Raw genomic sequence first — 24,773 nt, forward strand, 5'->3', positions numbered from 1 at the left:
AGGAATTTTCCGAAGCCGGCAATATCATTACTAATATGGATGAGATATTTCAAGTGGCTGAGGAGCTCTATAGAGATCTATACAGTACCAGTGGCACCCTCGGCGATATTGGAAGAGACAATAGAGGAATTTGACATCCCACAAGTAACGCCGGAAGAAGTAAAGGAAGCCTTGAGAGCTATACAAAGGGGGAAGGCAGCTGGGGAGGATCAGGTAAAAGCAGATTTGTTGAAGGATGGTGGGAAGATTGTTCTAGATTTGTTGAAGGATGGTGGGAAGATTGTTCTAGTAATTGCGGGAAGAAAGTCCATGACTATATCAGAAGCTTCCTAACCGACAGAACAGCGACAGTAGGCCTGGGAGACCTACGGAGTGACGCCTTTCAAACGCCATGCAAGGGCACTCCGCAGGGCTCAGTAATCTCGCCAGTACTCTTCAACATAGCAATGGTCAACCTTACCAAGAAACTTAGCAGGATCCAAGGAATCAGTCACGCAATCTACGCGGACGACATAACGATCTGGGCTACTCAAGGCTCACTAGGGGATAAACAAGAGGCTCTACAAGAAGCTGCCGCCTGCATCGAAGAATACACAAATCAAAGAGGCCTCAGGTGCTCCGCGGAGAAATCTGAACTCCTCAGGGTGGGCACACCCCCCACTGACGCCCCGCTCGAAGTAAAACTAGAAGGACAGAACATCCCGGAACAAAAGATGATTAGAATCCTCGGCATGTGGCTGCAAGGAAGCCGGAAATGCAGCCACACAATCTGCCTGCTAAACAAAGCAGCAGGACAGGTGGGCCGAATGATTAGCAGAGTGGCACACAAGAGATATGGCATGAAAGAGGAGTACACACTCAGGTTGGTCAACAGCCTGATAGTCAGCCGGGTCACATACTCACTGCCGTACCATGCAATCACCAAAACCGAAAAAGAGTAAGTCGAGACCATCCTCCGGAAAGCGTATAAAACAGCTCTCCACCTCCCAAGGAACACATCCAACGACAAACTCATGCAACTTGGAATCAGCAACACTTTTGAAGAACTAAGGGAATGCCAGCTCAAGACACAAGTACGAAGACTCAGCAATACAACAACGGGAAGGGCGGTCCTGACAAAGCTAGGTCGGGAAGTAGAAAAACCACAAAGTAGCAGGGCCACAATACCAGAGCCACTAAGAAAGAAACTACGCATACAAACTATCCCTCGCAACATGGACCCAAACCTCCATGCGAGTAGGAGACAGGCTAGGGCAGAGTATTACGAAAGGATGATGGGACATCGGGACAATACAGTCTATACCGATGCGTCCCTATACTCACAAGCACACAAAAAGAACGCGGCAGCGGTAGTAGTAAATAATCAAGGAGAATTAATCACAGGGCTCACGGCCGAGGTGGCTAACATAACCGAGGCAGAGGAAATCGGTGTCGCACTGGCAGCGGAAGAAGGTTATAGAACAGGAATATCCCTCAATATCCTAACAGATTCACAAGAGGCGTGCCGGAGCTATATAAGAGGCAGAATTAGTAACACGGCGCTCAAGATCCTCAGCAGAGTTCCAATCGCTGAGGGACAACCAACACATAACATTATTTGGATACCAAGCCACGCAGGGTCAGGGGCGACGAAGGGGCAGACAGCCTAGCTCGAGGGATGACCAGCCGAGCAGGAACGCCAACCGCCCCAGAGGGGCCACAGATCAACTGCGGGAACAGCTATTCAGAGCTATTAAACCTCTATAAGGGGCTAAGATGTCAATATCCCCCACCACATAAACCATTAACAAAGGAGGAGACCGCAGGATGGCGGAGACTGCAAACGGGCTTCTTCCCAAACTTACACATACTAAGTAGGATGTTCCCCACGCAGTATAGCGCAACCTGTCCGTGGTGTGGAGCTAAACCAACATTATACCACATTACATGGGAGTGTGCAAGAAACCAGGCATTCCACAAACACAAAACACCAAGTGCGGAGCAATGGGAGAGCTGGCTCTCCAGCCGCGAGCTAGAGACTCAAAGAGTTCTAATAGCGCACGCGTGCGAGGCGGCCCGGCTCAGTGGAGCGCTGGACTAGGGGCCTATCCATGGCTGAAGAGGACCCAAGCTTCAAGAATGAAGACTTCGGCCTCGACCCGCTAAAACCTTAAAAGAGTGAATAAAGTTTTCCATTCCATTCCATTCCATTCTAGAAAAACTGGCCACCCTGTATACCAAATGCCTCATGACCTCGAGCGTACCGGAGTTTTGGAAGAACGCGACCATAATCTTAATCCATAAGAAAGCAGACGCTAAAGACTTAAAGAATTATACACCTATTAGCTTACTGTCCGTTGCCTACAAAGTATTTACAAAGGTAATCGCAAATCGAATCGGAAAAACCTTAGACTACTGCCAACCAAACGACCAGGCAGGATTTCGTAAAGGCTACTCAACAATAGACCATATTCACAGTATCAATCAGTGGATAGAGAAATGTGCAGAATATAACCAACCCTTATATATAGCTTGATTGATTACGAGAAAGCGTTTGATTCAGCCGAAACCTCAGCAGTCATGAAAGCATTATGCAATCAGGGTGTAGAAGAGTCTTATATAAAGATACTGAAAGATATCTGTAGCGGCTCCACAGCCACCGTAGCCCTCCATAAAGAAAGCAACAAAATTCCGATAAAGGAAGGCGTTAGGCAGGGAGATACGATTTCTCCAATGCTATTCACAGCGTGTTTACAGGAGGTATTCAGAGACCTGGATTGGGAAGAATTAGGGATAAAAGTTAATGGAGAATATCTTAGTAACTTGCGATTCGCTGATGATATTGCCTTGCTTAGTAACTCAGGGGACCAATTGCAATGCATGCTCGCTGACCTGGGGAGGCAAAGCAGAAGGGTGGGTCTAAAAATTGATATGCGGAAAACTAAAGTAATGCTTAACAGTCTCGGAAGAGAACAGCAGTTTACGATAGGTAGCGAGTCACTGGAAGTGGTAAGGGAATACATCTACTTAGGCCAGGTAGTGACCGCGGATCCGGCTCATGAGACTGAAATAATCAGAAGAATATGAATGGGCTAGGGTGCGTTTCGCAGGCATTCTCAGATCATGAACAGCAGGTTGCCACTATCCCTCAAGAGAAAAGTGTATAACAGCTGTGTCTTACCAGTACTAACCTACGGGGCAGAAACCTGGAGGCTTACGAAAAGGGTTCTACTTAAATTGAGGACGACACAACGAGCTATGGAAAGAAGAATGAGGGGTATAACGTTAAGGGACAAGAAAATAGCAGATTGGGTGAGGGAACAAACGCGATTTAACGGCATCATAGTTGAAATAAAAAAAAAGAAATGGGGGGGGGGCAGGACATGCAATGAGGAGGGAAGATAACCGATGGTCATTAAGGGCTACGGACTGGATTCCAAGAGAAGGAAAGCGTAGCAGGGGGCGGCAGAAAGTTAGGTTGGCGGATGAGATTGAGAAGTTTGCGGGAACAACATGGCCACAATTAGCACATGACCGCGGTAGTTGGAGAAGAATTGGAGAGGCTTTTGCCCTTCAGTGGGCGTAACGATATATATATATATATATATCCTTACGCGATTTACTTGGGAAATCTTCATGATTATTCTAAGTTATTTCGTTAGATTAAAACCGTACTTTAAGCCACCTTAATCCCCTCTCGGGGGTGGTTCCCGTCAACCGAAACCTGGCAACGTGCCGTGATCGCTTGGTCACGTTCGATTTTGTACCATCGGATGATAACGACGGACGCTGGATTTTCCTCTTCCATGGGGCACATAATGATTTCGCATGGAGAAAGAACGGGAAGCTTGGAGCCTAGTACTAGCTAGCTTTCCGCCCTAAGAGGCTCCACATCACAACACTAAATTTCTCGCATAATGGTCGTCAAGGAACACGAGGGAGCTACGCTGTACGATAAGTACTCACTTTAAATCCAAGAAAATTATATTCAAGCACTTTGATTGCATTATGCACCCCACAACTTATTGAACGTATGGAAATGGCCAGAAGCAAAAAAGTAAGTATGACATTTAATGGTCACTGGGGGACGCTTTTGCAGGTGCAGGTGGCGTTATAAAACTTCTGTGGCCATGACTTCAGCCTCTTCCTCTCATCACCTAGCTTCATGAGAATCGCACGTTTCTCTGCCCAAGCCCATGTTACACGGCACGAACGTGCTGGCAATGGCGGATTGAATTTAAGAGCAAACATTGCTATTAAACTATAAATACAACTCTATGAGCAAGTGTACGTCTCTCGTAAGCGATCGAAACGCTATAGGTGACGTCGTCGATAGACATACTATCTATACGACAATTATTCGCAAACATCGTGGTTAAGTTTTGCCTCTAGTGGCAGCTCTGCGAATATTTGTTGAGACGACTGACAATGAAGGGAAAGCTCTGCTCTTTGTTAGGGTTTTTCCCTTATAATTTCGACACCACCCATTAGCTTTCCTGACTTCAAATTTTGTTCGAATAGTGTGTGAATCTCATTAAACATGGGGCCTATAGAGGTGCTGAGGGTAATGTGATAAAAGAGCTGTCTTTAGACAACTTGACCACATCTATAGTGAGGGTGCCTGTTGGACAAACTCAGTTCTGAACCAAATGCACGACTGGGTTAATAGACTGCATTTCCTTCTATGACAAAAAAATTTGCAAAGTTTCCTTGGATACTTCAGTAAGTCAGTGACAGTAAATAGGGCGGAAATACCTACGTCGTGCACATCTTAACACCGTAATCATTAAGGACTGTAGGATGTGCACCAGTACATTTAGTCCCATCGAAACACATTCAACTCACCACTTACGCCTGGGTCCATCCCTCCTCCGTCTTTATCCCTTGCAATATCTTGGCTGTAATGAAGTATAATTATTATAGGGTATCCCTAAAAAACGATGCTGAATACGTTTCTGCAGACAGCTGCAACGATTTGTTTGTAACATTTATCTATGGTCTACCCAGTATACATGACAACGCAGCTAGCGTAATGGCCGTCTTTAAGAGTAACTAAAATATATAAAATACGTTCGCTTACCCGGTTACAAGGTACACCACGTCAGGCTTTCCAGGTATTTTTCCTTCCTTGTTATAAGCTTCCATCCCGCTTAATGTGCCTGCCGCAAAGAGGTAGCCGCCCTTATGACTAACGAAGGGATCGTCCTGTGAGAAAATGCAAGGAAAAGTTTGTGAGGCAAAGACGCATGCAATTAGAATAATTTTCATTCTTTGAGACAATTTTGCTCGTTTTTCTTTATTCCGTAAATAATTCCGCCAGAAGAACGCAGCATGGCATTGTCAAACAATAAACCTGATGGTAACATACAAGACACTGCAAATACCAGAGAAAATGTATAACACAGTAACAGTTCTCATTTTTTTCAACTGAAAGTGCTTGTGCTATTAAAGATCGAAAGCCCGCAAACAAGCAAAGAAGACAGCACGTCATAAACGAAATTTCGGCGGTGGTGACATCGTAAGAATTGCAAAGTCCGGACACTGTCAATGCAAAGAACATAATTCATCCTCGATTGTTTTATCAGCCAGACAATATTCATGATTATGACCCTCTCAGACTTGCTTGAGGTTAGACTGTGCGTTGACGAGTGCGAACCAGCCCAGTTTTGCGCCAATGAAAAAAAAGAAAAACGTACTATTTTTTCTTGAGCGTTTGAATCTTTTACTAGCTGTTTTTATTGCATTTAAGTTGCGCTAGTGGCTAGTTCGGTAACCGAGAAGACGTCATTTGTCCATTACGGACTGCTAAAGTCTTATCTACTTCCTCGTATTATCATATACCCAATCACCGGGATGTGATACAAAAAGCGCACTAATATATTTCATGGGGCTCTTTTAATTATGAAGCTTTGCCGATTTGTCTGCTAGCCACGCCAGTGTTTGGAAAGGGAAATGGGAGAATGGCGATGCATATAATTTTTTAATCGTCTTGCCTTCATTGCTGAACATTCGTATGGCAGACTGCAGACGCTGCGTCTAGTCGACGCAAAATTTACAGGCAGCATTGTGTTCGGTCGGTGGGTCAAAGGGAGGTCCTCAAAAATGCCAAGTGCGATCGGCCGCAGAAAAACTGGGTTAAACATTTTGCTTCCACGGTGCACTTTTAACTGGACGCCCTTTGTATTTTAGTGCGAAGCATGAGTGGCTCTCACACCGGCGTCAAAAGCACCACTCTAGCCAGCCCGGAGTCGCTCACAGGTAGCTAATATGTAAGGCATGCGTCATGAGGCATGCAGTGCCAATGTTTCGCGATCCAAAGTACTGTATTCAATTATCTAGAACGAAATAAACTCTCATCACAGTAAAAAAAAGCGAGCTTTAGGTGAGGAGCGGGTGACCTAGGAGCTAGATTGGGCCCAAAGGCATATGCTGTAAGGAACGAACGTCCAGTCCAGTGTACGAACGTCCAGTTAGCGGCAATTCGTGGTCGCGGGAATACGTGGGGGCAGGGGGGGGGGGGGGTGTACGCTGCACCCTCTCATCTTCATGGACGTGCCCACGCCGCAGTCTCGTGAGGCAGCAGGTAGCGGCACTACGCATGCGCAAGACGCGTCGCGTGATAGACGCAGAGCTGCGCTATGAGTAGAGCACTTTGTGCGGAGAGAAAAGTGGTGCAGCCAAGGTCAGTTGCCATTGCACCCAAACTGTTTTGCAAAGCGTCGCGCAACAAACGGCAGTACGTTTGACTTACTAACGAGCACACACTTGGCAAATTTTCGGTAATTCCCGCTACGCAGTTTAGGCCTTACATTTTTTTCTAGATATCAGTGCCGTTTAGCGCAGACTTCTTCTGTGGAGCTATCCGCCCTGTTACTGCTCATCTACTATATTTCTTGAACTTGTTGGGATGAGCCTACCAATTTTCTGCATGACACGAAGAGCGCCACATCTCCGCAAAATTAATCCGTTTGCTGGGAAGTTGTTGGCTAGCGATAAACCTAAACTGTGGCGGAGCCAATAACCGACCTTGCGCCCCTTCCTGGTGCACGTGGTACGTTACTTGATGGCGTGACAAATGACGCTCAGGAAAGAGCGACGTCTTTGAGGGGCCCTGGAAGGACTAAACGTGTCTTGGCCTAAACAATCCGTTGATTTATTTTCTGCAACTAGCGAGGACAGAGTGGGAACGCGGAGCAAGAGCTCACGAGCACAGCGTCAAGCGATATTATCGCTTGTTCACGCAGATATTTAGCCCCAGTAGGTCACCAATCAGCGCATACCTGGATCATTTAGAAGTGCAATTAGGCCTTCGACGGCGTAGCCGCGATCTAGAAACCACTAATAATTGGATTTGAGATCTTACGCACCATCTCTGCTTGTGGCAAAAACGCTAATACGATGAAACTACAGCGCAGAAGCGAGGAGTTCTCTTCTGCGGTGTTCTAGTGCGCCGGTGAACATCGATTGCCACACTTACTTTGCTACGTGTAAGTCCAACGAGGATGAAGCTTATCCGCGGATCTTTCATGTCCAGATATCTTAGGTTCACCTGAAATACATCATAATATACAGTTGTGACTTGCTTAACGAAACTGTTGTTCATTACACAGAGTATACACTGAAGCTTGGTCAGCATTATTTTAAGGTATTCACATTTGTTATGGTTATGCCTTCAGGGGGGCCTATGTGTGAAAGAGGGCATTTAATGAAGACATTTTCGATGAGCGTTTGTTTGTGATTCTCTTAAGGTGAGACGTTTTATTTGGTCTGGAGTGATTAGTTCTCAGAGTGAGAAGCTTAACTATGCAGCCTTTTAGAGTCCTGAAGAACATAGCCCTACTTGTCACGAGTCGTCCGCCGTAGCGTAGCGCTATGCACACTGTAAACAGGGGTGCCATGGTGCTACTATACGATCCCACGGTGCAAACCTTTACAAAGGGCGACACGAACTAGATTGGTCATGCACGACTGACTCCCCGTGCACGTGATGCTGCATATCACGCAAGTGACGCCACCGAGGTGTGCCACAATGGCGAAGGAGCCAGTGTAGTGGGCAATGAACTCTAGGTACAAGCCACGATTGCGACGTTAAACAACGCAACCAGCGAGGACAGAGTGGGAACGCGGAGCAAAAGCTTACGAGCACAGCGTCGATCGATCTTATCACTTGTTCGCGCAGATATTTAGCCCCAGTAAGTCACCAGTCAGCGCACACCTGGAACATTTAGAAGTGCAATTACGCCTTCAATGGCGTAGCCGCGATCTAGAAACCACTAATAATTGGATTTGAGATCTTAGGCCAAATTAAACAGTCCAATGCCACACAACATCTCGCTTTGTCTACGACATATATTGAGATCGTTTATCTTATTAGGTTGCCTTTGAATGATTTGAGGTTAAAAGTAGGGGAACCGCCGTTGTGCCAGCCTCCTAAGCGCGACACAGAGTGTAACGTTAAACCAAGCTTGATCAAGTTGGAAAAACAAAAATTTTCTTTGTCGAGTGCGTAAGTGAGCCGGAAATCCATCTAACAAATTTCGGAGAAAGAAAGAGCACAGATACAATAATCTTTGATGGCCTCGTAGCGAGCGCTTCATACTGGTAGCTTCACGCTGGTGACTGCGACTAGTTGCAGGTCGGATCGAACACCGTGTCCATCTGCAAGGTGGCTGAGGACTCAAATTTCAAGGTCACGAAAGTGACAACTAAGAGATCAAGGTCAGTTCAGCCCTATCGAGGCATGTGAGGAGAACGCCAAGAGGACAGTTGTGCTCAATGTACACATGAACAGTAATGCTTAAAAAGTGACAACGTCTTGGGGATAAATGAGAGATGTCCTACTTCAAGCTACAGATATGTATGCCCATAAACGGTGGAACGATATAAGAGGCATTACACAAACGAGACGGCGTGACACATAACAAACTTGACCTGGCTGTCTGGGTTCATAAGCGCTGTTTCCCTCTTTTGAAGGTATTGTAATTCGCCAAAGTAAAGACCTCATGGTTACCAAAGTTGCAAGAGCTCCGCAGCTGCCCCACATCGGACAGACCGAGCACATTATATATGAACGAGCCAAGTAGCGTGACCTAAATCTTTTAACGATACGACACAGCGCATTTGCCCGCCCGTTGCAAGGCCTCCATGTGTGAATCACGTTTCGGCGAGAGAGATTCTCGGCAGATGCAGGAATCACAACGCACCTGAGTTAGTGGAAGCTTATTACTATATAAGGAAGAAGAACACTAGCTGTTTAAGTGAAACAGCGCTTCTTTCATCTGAATCGTAGACAAGACTATTCGACCACTGGGTGTCTCAAGTAGTGAGATTAACCTGCGCATGCGGGGGTTAGTCACTTTATACTCCGGTTCTCCGACCCTTTTGTTTGCCTTGAATGGGTCCACAGATTTGAACATCTTCAGTGTGTCCTCTATATTCATGCTGTATGCCGAAGTTAGAAGTTCAGCCTGTTTCAAAGGCGCACTTTCGATAGGCTTCCTTTACATGGCTGGGTCTACAACAGCATTTCTTCACCTCGTCAAAGAAGTGCCATAGCGTAATAGTGGAGAGAGACCGGTGACCGATTTTGATGTCACCGGCTGCACCTTGTCACAGGGCAGAAAGAACTGACATAAAACGCTACAATTGAAATTCGACCCCTAAATTAAACGGAGTAAGAGCCCGCATGAACGAGTCTAGTTGCGTAAATATGCGAACATATTACACATGCCCTGTGCGACTCTGCCCCGTGATTGGGCAGAGTCGTTCAAAAAAAAAATTAATCAAGAAAGTTACGTTTGCAGTACGAAAACATTCGTACACACCGGGAAAAGTTATGCTTAAGAAGGTACAAGAGGTACTCACTGCGTTTGTCATGACTGCCAGATAAGCAATTAACTCCTCATTAGTCTTAAATTCTTTCTGGTGCACTGAGTCAGAAATAGTGTGAAGCTCCACAGTAAATTTATCTGGCTGTCCGGTTCGCTCCTCTTCTTTATCTATTTTGGAATGATGAGTTTAACACGACAGCAAAGAGAACATTTTTAGCAGTGTGTCTTATATTTATAAAGCTAATCGCAATGAACACCAAATCATTTCAACATGTGGTATAGTGAAAGCGGAAGTGGTAACTAATACTGCTGAATGCCAATTATAAGAAACAGCTTGCCAAAACTACTGAATTTGTGCGAAATATCAGGATGTCTTATGCACAATCTAACACTGGGAGAATTCAATTCAATACCATTCTCCCTTCTTCAGCTCTTAATTTGTTAGCGTATGTTTTAAAGCTTTACGATTGTATTTTTTCTTGCTTTGTTCCCGTAACATTTTATTGTCTAAACAGAATATTTTCTTTACGTTTCTTCAAGATAGAACTATTTCCATGAGATATTATGCATGGCAAATCAGTTTTGTGGAATAGAGCAAGGCAGAGGATAAAAGGGACAATTCTCATGCACCCAAATGCAGCCCCAAGCTACAAAAAAACATATAAGTTTCTCAGAAACAAAGCTTCGAACTCGAGTAAAGATTCGTCCTGGTCCGGGATTCGAACCCGACACCAATGCCCTTCCAGGGTGGCCGATGTAAAAGTTTTTCTGCATCTGTATTCTTGTATGATGTGTAACGTTCTTAACGCGATGTAGCCGAACGTATTAAAGGGAGTCGATGGTACCTCAAGCCGCCTGTGTTCGTCGTGTTCCACTAGCTCATCCATTCATTTTCTTTGTCAACGGAAATAAATAAAGAACCGCTTACTTGTTCTACTACAAAAACAGTGAGAACGCTGAAGTTTGAGATGTCATGACAAGTCTTGAAAAATGCAAAAGTATTGTGTAAAATGACGACGGCGTCTGCAGATGCGGCTAATTCGGGCATAATAAAAAGCAGTGCAGCGGGACCAGAGACAAAAAAAAAGACAGGAAGAAAATGACACGAAGACGAGCAGCAACTGTCTTGCAGACCGACAGAAAGAGTCGGGTTGCGAGGAGCGAGATCAGAGAGGGCTACGCGGCTCCACCACTCCGGAACCACGGTAAGGGCCGCACTGCTGCACCCTGTCGTTCCTTGGCCTGTCTCTACCGGTTCCTGGCGCGTGACTTGCGCCATGTCTTGTATGAGCATCCAGCGCCTACTATGTGGTACCTTTGGCCCAGCTCATCTTCAATCGTCCCCACCGCCACACTACTGCAATTGGCGGACGCTACCTAGCCTGTGGGCGGACATTGAAGAACACTGCTTCTCAGCAGACGCCACCTTAAGTTGTTGTAGCCTGTTTTATTGTTATAAGAATAGGTGCAGAGCTAGTTTGGTGTCCTTCTACGTGGCTCCGTGTATTGAAACTGTTGAAGCAGTGTTAGTTGCATCTTGACGGACATGCGCGTGGCGTCAATGTGGCGGCAATTGTGTTAAGCCCATGATCAGAGACAGGGGGCCCTATAACGTAAATCTATTCCAATATGTTTTTATTCCAATCTCCTGACGTCAAATTTGCGTAACTGCTGATGCAAGCGTCGGGCGGTCAGCCGCAGGGTTATCTGAACAGACCGATCAAACGCTCTCCTCGTTCATAGGAGGTCAGTTTTGTTTGCTTGAAAAATGCTTCACTGAGCGGCTTGCCTTATCTAATTGGCTGACAAGAGGCGAGGAGCATGCTCAAGTGGAGAGGGATTCGATGGGGCCGAGCCACTGCAATAAATATTGATAACTGGGCAAAGAGGGTGGTTCCGGCGTCTGCGATTGGTCCACTTTCCCATACTTCGCTTGTGGTGGCTGGTCGAAAATCGCGGTGGCATGCAACGGAAGCTTACGAATGGCGCTAAAGCGGATCCTCAGCAGAGTTGGCAGAACGAGGTCGTGAACGTGCCGAAAATGCTCGAAAACGTTACACGACCACGCAAAAAGTTTCATCATACGCAAATGAACCCATGCTCTCCGGCAGGTGCAAGTAGCCAGTCCCTGAGCGATTGGCGGCATCCATTTTTTATTCCTTTCGGAACGGGGCAGCCTGCGGCTATTCAGGAGAAAATTCAGTTTTGCTGGGCCTATTAATGCATCTTTAACGCGTACACGTCACTTTGACGTGGTGAGTTTTTGCGGTTTTGTGACGTTGCTTCACAGGCAAGTAAAATGGGTGCAGCCCGAAAACTTTTGACCAATGGCCGCGGGCTAATGACTGAAAGGCGTCGAATCAGAAATAACTATTTTTTTATTGTTCGGTCAAATCATGCATAATCAGTGTGCACATGTCATATCAGGTGGAAAGCTATCGCGGTTTTGGTGAAGTCGCGTGACAGACCGGTGAAATGGGGGTGGTCCAAAAAAGCTTTTCACCAATCGCGGAGGGCTGATTGCAGAATTGGAATAGAAAAGTTTGGAATAGTTTTACGTCATAGCGCCCAGGGTTTAGTAGCCGATAGGCCATTCTCGGCTAGTGGCAACTCGCTCGGCCACTCGCTCAGCCACTGGCTCGACAACTTTTCCTCGAGTCCATTCAGAGCTTCAAGTCGGAATCAGCTAGTGCGGGCTTGGAATGCTCTGAGTGCTTTCTTCGTGGTCACTTTGTTCTGCAGTGGCTGCTTGGCTTACCTGATGCAGTTGTGGCAGTTCTTATACACACAGCCATCCTTTAAGCAAACCGCATTCTCCGGCTGAGATGTAAGAAATGGAATAAAGCTGCTGTTCGTCTCTCTCGTGCTTTTTTCTTTCCTTTTCGTTTTGCCTCGGTCCTTGCCGGGCGCTCTTGTGACGCTCACGTGAAGGCGCGAGATCGTGTTCCAGGACATAAGCGATAACTTGTAAACCAAGGAAGCCGAAGTTTCCTTAGTGACACCGCGATTTGAATAATAAGGTAACCGTGGATAAAATAATACCACAATTAACATTATTTTAACTTTTGGTTTTCTTGTTCAGATGTGTTTCTCTTCCTTGAGAAAACAGTGCCAAAAGAAACGCGGACGAATACAGGAGGTTCACACACGACCTCATCAGCGTACGAGCCTACCTCGTCCTTGTCCTTCTTCGCGCTGTTTTCGTCAAGTACAAACACTCGCCAACTTGCCCAAGTTTTCCTGCTGCAGTGTGCTCTTTTCACTCCCCACCTTACTGACACGAACGCATTGTTCATTTTTGTCGAGTGACCATTTTTCGCGCGCAAACCATAGTTAGAAGGTTATCACTCGGTGTAAGACATCCTTACATCCAATAGAACCTCCCTGAATGGTTTCGTCGATTCGGCAGCGAAACAAAAAATATTTGACCTTCATTTTGCTGGGCGTAAGTTTTCTCAATAAAGATTGAAATCCTTAACTCTCTCTTTTGCTAGTTCTGTTCTTCATGGTCACGACAATGTGATATTATACTCATAGATCCTAATGTTTTAAACACCACTGTGCAACGAACTAAGGGGAACATTTCGTGGGAAAATGTTGGTATATGTGTAAAAACGTCGGAATGCTGAATTTTAGCACAAGTGACGAATGTCAATGGTATGGCAAATCACTAATGCAGAAGGCCGCAAGGTGGGGGAAAGTACACGAAAGAAAATAGGTAGCATCCACCCGATATTGACAGTTGATATTGACAGCCACTGATATGCTTAAGTTTACCACTCTCGTGAAAGTGCGCAAACGGCGCTTGCAGGTATACGCTGCGGACGATTAGTGCATACCCGAGCAAAACTACTTTTTAATTACTCAACTGTCGGTTATTATGTAACTTTTCATCAGAAACAGACTCCTCTGGTGCCAATGACCAGTTTACTGGTCCGGAACTTTCCGCAATTTTCGCACGAGTGTGTAAGGGTAGTTTTGTGTAATTTTGACAAGTAAATATTGCAGAATTACTTTTGTTTTTTTTTTAAACAAGACCAGTAACAACGCAATACGGGCTCCTGGCATCGCATATGTTGAAATAAATTTATGCAAGAAACACAGCCCTGAAGAAGTTTCGCACTTTTGAGGATTTTTTTTTCCAAGAATTTTTATGGCAGTTAAGGGCGAGTAGCTATTCCTCACACTTTCTGGTAAATACATCTGTGCCCCGATTGATCATCTTTCACTCTAATGTTGGCCACTGCGTAGACCGTAGTCTATTGCAGACTACCCCAACTTCAGTCACTGGGCATATGACACTGCTTGCGTGCTGCTTTCAATGAAGCTCTCTCACGGCAACTTGGTTTACAGGATACGTGCCGCTCTCCAGTAAGCCTTTTGACAGAAACTTAGGTGAAGTGGTATGCGCTGCTCACTGTGGGCCGCTAAGGAAAAAAAATCCTTTAAAATTTTTACGGTGCGGGGCGCAAGAAAGTGGACGCCATATTTCTTCAGACAAGCTTGCCTGAATATAAATTCGGGCATGCCTCACGTGCTCAGTTCGTGGCGTGCCAATAGGAGGAGCAGCGTGTGCAGAGAAAAGCGCAAGGGAGGATTCCGGCGGCAGCACATGCTACATACATGACACGTTTTCGCGCTGGCGATAAATTGCTGCATTGTTACAATGCTAATTGCGTTTACGTCGATAGTTATTCCCAGGTGATTCGGGCCGGAATCTTCAACCCGCAAATAAATATAATGTTACCAGCATGAGCTCTCTTAAATGCAAAATATGTAATACTTTTGATTTAGCTAAATAATTCTTAGTGGCCACGAACTTGTTTTCATTGAAGTTGAACTGCATTTTATACGGTGGATCAAGAGTGGATAGCGTGGTTTGTGGGAACCACCACTGTCGACAGATAGCTTGTTCATGGTCGTCAGCGAAGCGTGCGCTTTTTTTAGTTTTAATTTTTGCGCACCAAATGGTTTTGTAAGCTAAGCGAGTGTTCTTACATGTTTTCACATGGGCTGTAGTAAAATGACAAATATTCAAGCATATGCGATTATCTAAAGTTTTGATCTACACTACTTACAGTTGGGATTTCTTCGCTCTCTGATCTTGCGCTGGTGGGGTCCATCTGAGTGTTGGTAAACTTGCGAGAGCGTCGGCTCTGCAAACATTGAGAAATATATCTGGTGGGCGACCCGGTAAACTGGCATTTACTGAGTCTTCCCCAGCGACTAAATAACTATGGTGTTTTGGGCCCGCAAGGCAGTCCAACACCTATGATTAAACGAAGAAAAATTAATGGCACAGCAACTAGTGATGTTGTTGCCAGCCACTATAATCATGGGCAGGTGATATACAATAAACCATGCTCACCATCTCGTATCTAGAGAGAACAGCAGTCATAAAATAAGCAACACGTGCTATTGCTAAGAATACAAGAATACGAAAATGGACGAATATTGCACAGGGAACAGGACAAGTCAACGAGAATTTAGTGCGATACGAAAGGGCAGTCGGTTCGTTACTGATGTGATGGAAGTATCTCTTATTTAGCATCGCTCTATTATGGATTCGCTAAATATATTTTGGCAATGGTCAAGGTTGCAACTGAAACCATTGATGAATATATATATTTAAGTAAGGTGTGTGCCAGGAGGTGCTGAAGCCCTCCATTGAACTTATTTGACGTCTGCGAACGTTATTCCAAAAGTAAGCAAGCCAGGGTTGTGCGTTCTATAAGAAGGAATACTTTATAAATATGGACAAATAGACGAGCATAATGTACCGCTCCCCTGTTTTACTAAAAGATAATAGTATGAATGCGCACTTTTTGTTGCTTGGAAAATTTTAATCGTAGGAATCAGGCTAGGATATATCTGTATATATACTTGCCTACACATAATATATTATGGAGTGGAGGGGCAAAAGGGAAGCATAGAAAAGAACATCACATTTTCCCTGGAACATTCACCGCCTGACAACTTTTTTGGCCGTAACTTCTTGCTATTCGCGCAACCACCTGTAGACTGCAGGCAAATAGATAAATAAAGATTGTAAGATTTTAAAGATAATAAATAAAGATCCATATCTTGTTGTAGGGTAAGCGAGTAATTGTACATGCTTTGGTATTCCAGTGTTGCTTTCAGTGACTGTGCAGCTATTTAAGAAAAATATACTGTCGATTATTTTGTGCTACTATAAAAATTACGCAGTTTTATAAGCCTCTATTTGAAAGATGTCATGCCGATATCCACACCGCGTTGATCCCAAATCTGCCACTATTCTAAAAAATGAGCCTGTTAACAGCCAAGCGAACCAACTGATCTCATGTTCTCATGCTCTCGCATGACTTCCTGACTCTCCTATATTGCCACAATATGTGTGAATTCGAATGTATGAGGTCAGGGCAAGTACGTGTATAGGAACCCTGCAATGACAATCAGGGACACGGTGAAAACTTCTCTTCTTGCAATACAAATGCTACCCTGTCAATGAACCTTAAAAGAACACTTCCTATCTAACGTTGGAGATGGATTTCTACGGCTTTCTTATGCAGTCGCGTTACAACCTCACTGCCTTGTAAAAAACTTGATGGGTGATAAAAATTTTTTGAATATGAAACATCTGGAAATAAGATATCATTAAGACCATTTGTTCACCTTGTTTCTTTAAAAAAATGTGGTATGGCTAACTTAGAGAACAACATTGCTTACCCATATTCATATAGGTACCCTTTATCTCTTCTACTTTGTAGATCTTATGCAGTATTTTATCTTGTAACGACCTTTCGTCTTGTGGTAGGGGCTTTATTCTCAGTTCGTGGTTGATAATACCTTCCTGGTAGAAATAGGAGTGCATATAACTGATTCACAGTAAAAGATAGAGAAAGCAATATTTTATTTATTTCACGTTTCAAAAAACAAGAAAAGTGTATGGTTATGTTAAATATTTTAAGAGAAAGTGCAAAAACGTTAGTCATACATCTAGAACCTCTCTAAATTCGAAAGCAGGCAAATATTTTTGTCCCTCCTTGCGTGACGTCACAAAACATATAGTAAGGTTGGTTGCGAGTGGTGGTTTCACACTCTCCCAGGGTTCTACGTATTGTTACATGACAAGTAAAACTCTGCCTTAACCATATTGATTTATGATTTACAATGAGGGCGTCATCTGAGAAGGACACCAGAGACATGCTTAGCATTTGCGCGCAAGCGTACGTGCCCCGCCTGTGAAATCGGCGAGATTATGTGTGTCGCAGCATGGGAGGCGAACACCGGAGGAAGGCACCTGGAGGTGAAGAGAAACGCTCGTCGGGGAAAGTACGGAGGAGCGTGCTGCGCGCACGGTAAAGCAACATCACCTAGAGGAAAGTCGGGGTGGCGTTGAGCGACGCGGGGAAGGAGAAAGCGGGCGAAGCGTCGCGGAGGAGGAGGGCAGGTGGAGGCGCGCTGGGTTGACTTTTTTCGCAGTTGCTGCCGCTTCTGTGTGTGCTAGCACCGGGTTCGTCTCGTGAACGAGAGGCCGAGCGCCAAGCGAGAAGGACGGAACATCGACGCAAGCGGTGGCAGGCCTTGCGCGAGTCGGCCGACCCCGCAGTCACCGCCAAAGCGCTGGGCACGAGCTCGGCAAGTCCGGCAAACAATATGGGTAAATACTGTGTGTAGTGCATTACCAAACTGCTCGAAATAATAAAGGCTGCACATTTCCTTAGAGTGCGTTACCATATTTCCTAATGGCGCTTTACACTTTACAAAAATTGAAAAGCGGACATAAAGCATGCAAAATAAAAATAAGCTTTGACAAACCGCCATGCTTGCACACAAACAAAGCATTCTTAAATCACTCCACACGCCGTGCACAAAAAGGAAACAACACCCATACGCTTGCGCGTAATCCACATTCACGAAGTGAGACGTCACTGGAAGTTTTTTTTAGTCACTGTCTGCCTTTCCGCTTTTCGCGTCATTATGAGGATTGCGAAGAAGAACTTGCAGTGCCCGTGGGCCACGAGTATTGGATCCACCACCCGGTCCATAGACTAGTGAATTTTGAGCGCAGGTCGGTGTGACACAACTGGCGTGGTGTGTGAAAGTGGAATATTGCGATGTGCGTGTCGGCACAATTTTATTACGAAAGGAATTTTAGAGACGCGCGTGATGCGCGCACCCACCATCGGCGAGAAGGCCGGCGCCATGCTGTGAGGCGTGTCATGAAAACATGAGCGGCTCGCGCAGCCTCCTTTCCCTAGCATACCGCCGGGCGCACCTGGTACGATGCAGGTTTCAGGTCACGTGACTGTGGCGGGTGCAGGCCCGCATACGAAGTCTACATAGCAAGTGGTTAGTCTAAAAGAAATGTGCTCCGATGCGCGCTCAGCCTGATTTCGCAAGCCCTGCGCTATTTAGGAGGTGCGAAACAGTGACATGGTGAAGGGAGCGTGGCCCATTTTACAACATCAGGCTGCAAAAAGGCCAATACTCTTCAAATAACTTGAGTGTTGTGACCGGGTGTGATCGCGGTCATCGAGTGAACTATGTTCTCATGAGTTAGGACGCGTGATATGGTGCATACTTAGCGAATGTTTGCTGAAATTTGCATGCATTGCATATGGAGCTACGAGCCTCACCTCGTGCGGTAATGACGTGCCCTTCGGGTGAAATGGTGACCTCCACTTTCGTACTAATACACTACTATATAGACTGACTTATTAACTTACTTACATAGCTGAACATTTCAAACACGTGACGTGCGAGTTGATATTCTCAGCCCTCAGTAAACACAGAGAAAAAGTGACATTACCTATTACCAAATGAGGCGCGCAGATAATGAAACAAAGCATAGCACGAGCGAAACTCTTTGTAATTTTATCTGAAATGTAGAAATCATAACCTAAGGGAAAATGAAAGACGACGAAAAAAAAAAGTCTTACTGGCAGTGGGAGCCAAATACATCCCCTGAGATGTCACTGAGATTCTCTCTAGTGACGTCTGGAGAGCCGTATCGAATATTGCGCGCATATAGAATAGGACGAGGCCATGCACGGAAGGTTTTAGGCATATGTTATCAAATATGTTACCGATGTTGTTATTCAATATGGTAACAGTACATTACCCATATTGCCCAGTGAACATAGTAAGACTAGTTGCAGAAGGAAGCACTTACGACTTGCACCACGCTTTCTCTCCTGCGTAAGATGAGAGAGGATTGATGATGCACGTCCTGGTACAGAACCTCTTGAATAGCTGATGTGTCAACCTACGTATACACGTCATTTGTAGAGTTCGTTGTCATATGAAGAATGTATGGTTATTTATTTAATGCTGCGGGATCTTTCCATGCGAAAGATAGTAATTCTGCTTTGTTGCTCCACATGAAACTTCTTTTTTTACTTACGTTGCACTGGATGAGTGGTTATGACCTGCTGCTTCATTAAAATAGTAATTACTGAACCAGTTTAGGTTGACCTTTCTTTAAAATACTAAATATGCCGTTCTTATAGTAAATTTAGAAATAGATTTAGGTCATGATATTCCTGGGCACAAAATGTGTGTCATTAAAGCAGGGAAGCTTACTGAACGGATTCTGCATGTATTTTTGTAATTCAAAGTGCTTTTCACAAAACTTACAAGTGAACACCGATTTCGTGCATAATCCAGTTTATTTCAAAGGAACGATTGAGAAACGAAACTAAATTACGATATTAGCACAAATTTTTGTGCAGGGAACGGTAAATTACTAAAACATTTTTTTAACGTAATAGTTCAGCGGAAACCTGCAAGGTGGAGAGAAATAATTAATTAAGGGAAAATGACACATCCACCCAATCGTAGTAATTGCTACGGTGGAAGCCCATATGGGTTCCTCAAAAATCTATGCTGATAGACTTAAAAGAAGCTGAGTATTTATTATTTTGTGATGACGTGTAATACTTCCTGAGCTCGGAAAGTAGCTTGTTTGGTTATATTGTTGGAGATTCTGCTGAGATTCTGCTGTAAACGATGAGTATACAATCTCGCGGAAGGATCGAATGCGGTGACAATAAGTAAGAACTTCATGCCATCTTGATATGGTTTGATCATTTACGCGTTACCGTAACCGTGACCACTTCTCGAAAGTCCAAAGCTTTATTAAGACGTACTGGGGTGCTAGTTGGTTAATCACGATCTAATATAACAGCGCACTTCAAAACAAGGACGTAACACAGAATGAACAAACAGCGCTCGTGTTTGTTCGCTCTGTTTTACGTCCTTGTTTTCAAGTGCGCTGCCATATTCGATCAAGAACTTCATGCCATGTCGCTACTGTTTTATCAATTGCGCTTTATCTTTACCACAACCGCTTCTCGGAAATCAACATGCGCGGTAAAGCCGGCTAATGCGCAGCGGGCATCTGGCGGCAGCATTAGCGATGACAGTATAACGTTACTGGTACTGAATGATCTGAAGGCGCGTAATGATAACATTACTAAAGATATCATTAGGTTAGTTTAATGTTCACCGAATGCGGTGTTTGACAGGTATAGGAACTTAGCCAGTCTTCTTAACAATATAGGCTGTAAAAAACTCATAATGTAATAACCAACTTGACTGGAATTGAAAGGTGCAAGAAGAACCTTCTCAGAACTATACCAATAAGGGGAAACTCCTGTTTGTTACCAGCCAACTCTCACCCTTTGCAGCCTTGTTTTAAACAACATGACCAGAACACCCGTCATCTACAGTAGCATTTTTCCCAGTGAGTGAGTGAGTGAGTGGGTGGGTGAGTGGGTAGGTGAGTGAGTGTGTAAGTGGGTGAGTGGGTGAGTGCGTGAGTGAACGAGTGAGTGAGTGAGTGAGTGAGTGAACTTAATTACAGAGACCAAGCTTCTAATACTCCAAAGGGGGCGGCCCCCATATTCCATGTAGCTGTTGCCCTGTGCTGACAGCCCAGACCAGCCGTAGCTGGTCCTCAGGTCATGCACCACTGGTCTTCCGTTCATGCTTCTATAGGCGTTGTTCGCGGGACTTTTTTATTTGTACGTATTCACAGACCCTCTGGTAAAGCGTGCTTGGTGTATTGCAGAACTGGAAATCTCTTGTATATCTAATCGATATTTTAAATTCAAGTGTACCGAGGCGCACAGCAAAACACTCTCAGTTTATGGCCTACATACTTGGTGTGTTTCCAATCGGAACCTAATTTTGTACAATGGTCTATGGCAGATCTCATGTTCATGAGCAAGTTATACACGCCCCTTCGAGAAGTCCAATTCATGAACTTGTAACTCCATGAATTCGACTTCTTGAAGAAACATGTAGAACTTGCTCTTGTATTCGATAAAAAGAGTGGTCTGATTGGACACAATTATCTTTAAAAACGGTCACTTGAGGACGCATATTGGTACTTGTTATTTGTAGCCGGCGATATCGCTAGCATCGTCACTTTGAAGAGAACTTGAGGTGGGCACCAATGTTGGGATATGCTTTACCGCTATTTGTTTGACCTAAATTTTCCATGTGCTGTTCAACAAAACCTTTAGGAAAAGTAGATGGAACTCTGGGTATTGCCGCAATTCTTAAAACACATTGTATTTTTTTAAGCGAACATGCCTTGATCTTATCTTTCTCTATCCGAAAAATTCAAAAGGCTCCTCAAGAGAATACGTTTAAAAACAATTAGTCAAAACCTGCTAAATATTAAAGTGTTGATTGCGATATATCTGCGTTTAGTGTACGCATCATCAAGCAATCCACATAAGACAGTCGAATTGCGCTATTTATAAAAAGCAAACTTTCTGTTCTGATAAAACAAAAGATCACTTAAGTGCAAACAGACATTTCTTGTCGACCCTTTGCTTTCTGAAAAGAGGACCTTGCATTACATCGAAAAATAAAATGCTTCTTTTTTGCCTTTGTTCGGCTATGTACAATATCCAATGCACCTGTCGAGAAAACTGCATGGTCTGTACATACTTAAAACAATGTATTGCAAAACAAAGTACAAGTAAGCTAAGATGAAGAGCCAAAATATTCTTGTTACTCATGATACGTCTTTCTTTACAAGGCTAGGCTAATTCCACATCAAAACTTTCTTTACAAGGCTAGGCATTCCACATCAAAAGATTAGGAGACACTTGCGTTAGCCATGCAACGTTGTCTCTGTTAGATGGCGAATTTCAGTACCTTCGCAATACGTGTACTAATCTGAAGTAATCTTTTTTGTTTCCTTCTTTGACTTCCATACCTCCCGATATGTGTAACTGATGTTTTTTTTTACCTTATCATGTTCTTATGCTGTGGTTTTTTGGAATCACCTATATATATGTTCTTCGTTTTAATAAAAAATTTAGTTGAGAGGTAGCGCTCGCCCTGTCTGCTCCTTTCTGTGTCCGTGTTCACTTCGCGCTACAAGCCAAGACCATGTTACCGTACCAACTCGCCCAACTGTCTATCCTTTTGTAGAAGAGAAGATAGGCCGGAAAGATAGCCGCTAAGGTGTTGCCTGTCGCCGGAGAGACCGTCTTCATTTTAACGACTTTCTTCGCAGCTTTTAAATATATTTAAAATTATGCCTATGCTTACATATCAATGCATTCGGAGGCCCATATGTGCAAGCGCTATGTGGATTGACTGGAGCATAGATTGGTCACAAGTATGTGTAAATTTCAAAGGCCTATGTTTATAGCTACTATATTTATTTTTTTATTTATTTATTTATTTAAGATACCTTACAGGCCCTATGGGGGCATTGTGTAAGGGGGGTACAAAATCAAGGGGGAAAAGAAAGAGTAAACAGCCTTCTAAAGTGTAATACAGAAGATACGCCTCAATGCAGGGCTCATTACTACCAAAAACATGTAAAAGGAACAACTGAAGTAATGAAAGGCCACAAAGGTACACTTAAGGAAATAACACGAGTAAAACTCAACGTCAGGTACTAATACTATAATACAACGTGGAACCGAAATAATACAACGTGGAATTCGTCTCTCACAAACGCATTACAGCATTTCGCGGAATGCTTTATTGAAAAAATTAAGCCTCACCAAATATACTTATTGGGTATTTTTTTCGAACACTTCTTTTCGCTTCTGTAAAAGTGTATGGCGTTGTTATTTTTGTGCTGATAACGATCACGAAAACGCCCTTTCCGCTAGGTCACAACTCTACATTACACGGTATGCTGAAACCAGTACAAAACGAATTTGTGTCTTCGCAAAGTATGCAATTACACAGGAGCGTGGACGCCATGAGGTTATTACGGAACGGCGAAACGACAACGAAATTTATCTTTTTTGGGCAATAACGTGTAGATGTTTGACGAATATGACATGGGGGGAGGGAGTGGAGGTTGGGCGCTTACGCTACAAAAAAAACGGTGATCCAACGGCATAGCTGGGTAAGCGTGATGCCAGCTTAGGCTATTTAATTTAAAGCCTCACCACTCTTGTTCGCTTACCGTGTCCGTCCGATGTCCTTCGCGACTGCTCGTAACAAGCAGGAGTTTATCAGCCAGCACCGAGCTCTTTTCAAGGTTCAGAGTTAGATTGCTGGTCAGGCGCAGAATCAAATTTCCGGATCTTGTTCTCTCTTGCAAAATAGTTGGATACACATAGAAATCTTGTTCTACTGAAAAATAAAAAGAAAGCAATGAACAACACGCCCCGTCAAATAAACATACATTAGGACCAAGCTGTTTTGTCCTCTGAACTCCAGTAGCCGTTACACGGGCGCTCCTGGCCGATTTGCGCCGCCGTCGTCAGCGTCGACGCCGCCGCGAGGTTCCGTATAAAGTCCAAGTGCAATAAGATCGCAGCCGTGTGCCGTATGCTGTAGGTGCGATGGGAAGTGTGGGAGGACGAGCCGAGAAGAATGATCGCTTGATGCGCCCCGTCTTCTCGCGCGTGCATTTGTACAGCGCTTGGCCGATCCGCCGGCACCGCCGTCCGGGCAAAAGGTAACGTTACGTCGAAGACCGAAAGCCTGCCTGCCAACATGCGAACCTTATGATTGGTAAAGCACCCGCGAATGGGTGGAGGGTGCATGGTGGGGGGGGAGGCGCAGCGATTTTTTAACGATCAATGTCTCCGAAATTTAACGAAATGTCTACCCAACGTGTTTCGTTCTGCCACGACTGCAAGTTGTTGGTGAACTCGCATTTACAGTAGAAGCTGTTCCACCATCGTCCTAGTCTAACCAGCAGGCGGCTAGCTTCTCATCTGAATTGCTGCCTGTGATAAAGAATTCGCCACCTTCTGCCGAGTATATCTTGCGCTCCAAGAAGTCCTCGCACCTTGCTCATCAGTCCGGATTTTCCTGTAATGCAACATTATTTTGCATTTCCTTTGTGCACCACAGCCTCAAATAAGGACAAGCTACCCCGATACACAAGAAACCCTACCACCAGCAACCTACTTCAAAGTGAAAGCGATCCCTGAGCACGCCAACGACACGATGAAAAAGTGCGTTGTTCAGCAATGCGGCAGTCCAACGGTCACTCCTGTTATACTAGTAAATAATGAGAACACATGGATATTTTGTGTCTACTACCACCCCTTCAACGCCGTCACAAAGAACGGTGTGTACTTCTTACGACTAGGGAATAATGACAAAGGTGTGTTTGGGCTGTTGCTCATGTCCTCGTGTGCGTACATCGCCTTCTGCCCCGCGCAGCTCTTGATGACAATTGTAAGCGGTGCCGCTTTGCTGTATGCTCGCTATCTGTCAATCTTGCAAGACGGCACCCAGTAGGTAACAAGTGCAAAGTCAGAGGAAGAGGCAAAGAAAGCTTGGATTTTAAAAGGCAAATAAAATTTTCAGATCTGGCATGGGTAAGCTCAAATGTCTCAGATAAATAGCTCTTTGTGACAACTGTTTATGAATCTTTCACAAATAATGCAACGGAAACGAGAAAGATGGTCAGTATGGACACATTATCCGTAAGAGGTATAGATAGAACTGAAGACGGCATACTTCTGACATGTTCATGTA

The 24,773-nt window shown here is 44.5% G+C and overlaps 1 protein-coding gene across 2 annotated transcripts in view; it reads right to left on the bottom strand.

Annotated features, from left to right (window-relative positions):
* LOC142564558 (venom metalloproteinase antarease TserMP_A-like) overlaps nucleotides 1-24,773 on the bottom strand; it is a 44,379-nt gene that overhangs the window by 14,072 nt on the left and 5,534 nt on the right. Inside the window, exons 2-9 of one of the 2 annotated variants that reach the window (XM_075675601.1) lie at nucleotides 23,242-23,408; nucleotides 18,967-19,059; nucleotides 16,518-16,641; nucleotides 14,888-14,965; nucleotides 9,844-9,977; nucleotides 7,457-7,528; nucleotides 5,060-5,184; nucleotides 4,825-4,877 (exon numbers count right to left, since the gene is read on the bottom strand). In XM_075675601.1, the coding sequence (XP_075531716.1) occupies nucleotides 4,825-4,877; nucleotides 5,060-5,184; nucleotides 7,457-7,528; nucleotides 9,844-9,977; nucleotides 14,888-14,965; nucleotides 16,518-16,641; nucleotides 18,967-19,059; nucleotides 23,242-23,408 (846 nt within the window). Of the gene's footprint in view, nucleotides 1-4,824; nucleotides 4,878-5,059; nucleotides 5,185-7,456; nucleotides 7,529-9,843; nucleotides 9,978-14,887; nucleotides 14,966-16,517; nucleotides 16,642-18,966; nucleotides 19,060-23,241; nucleotides 23,412-24,773 lie in introns of both variants that reach the window. The other variant, XM_075675599.1, reaches the window with a different exon arrangement.

Source organism: Dermacentor variabilis, chromosome 11 (assembly GCF_050947875.1).
Source record: "Dermacentor variabilis isolate Ectoservices chromosome 11, ASM5094787v1, whole genome shotgun sequence".
Lineage (NCBI taxonomy): Eukaryota > Metazoa > Arthropoda > Arachnida > Ixodida > Ixodidae > Dermacentor > Dermacentor variabilis.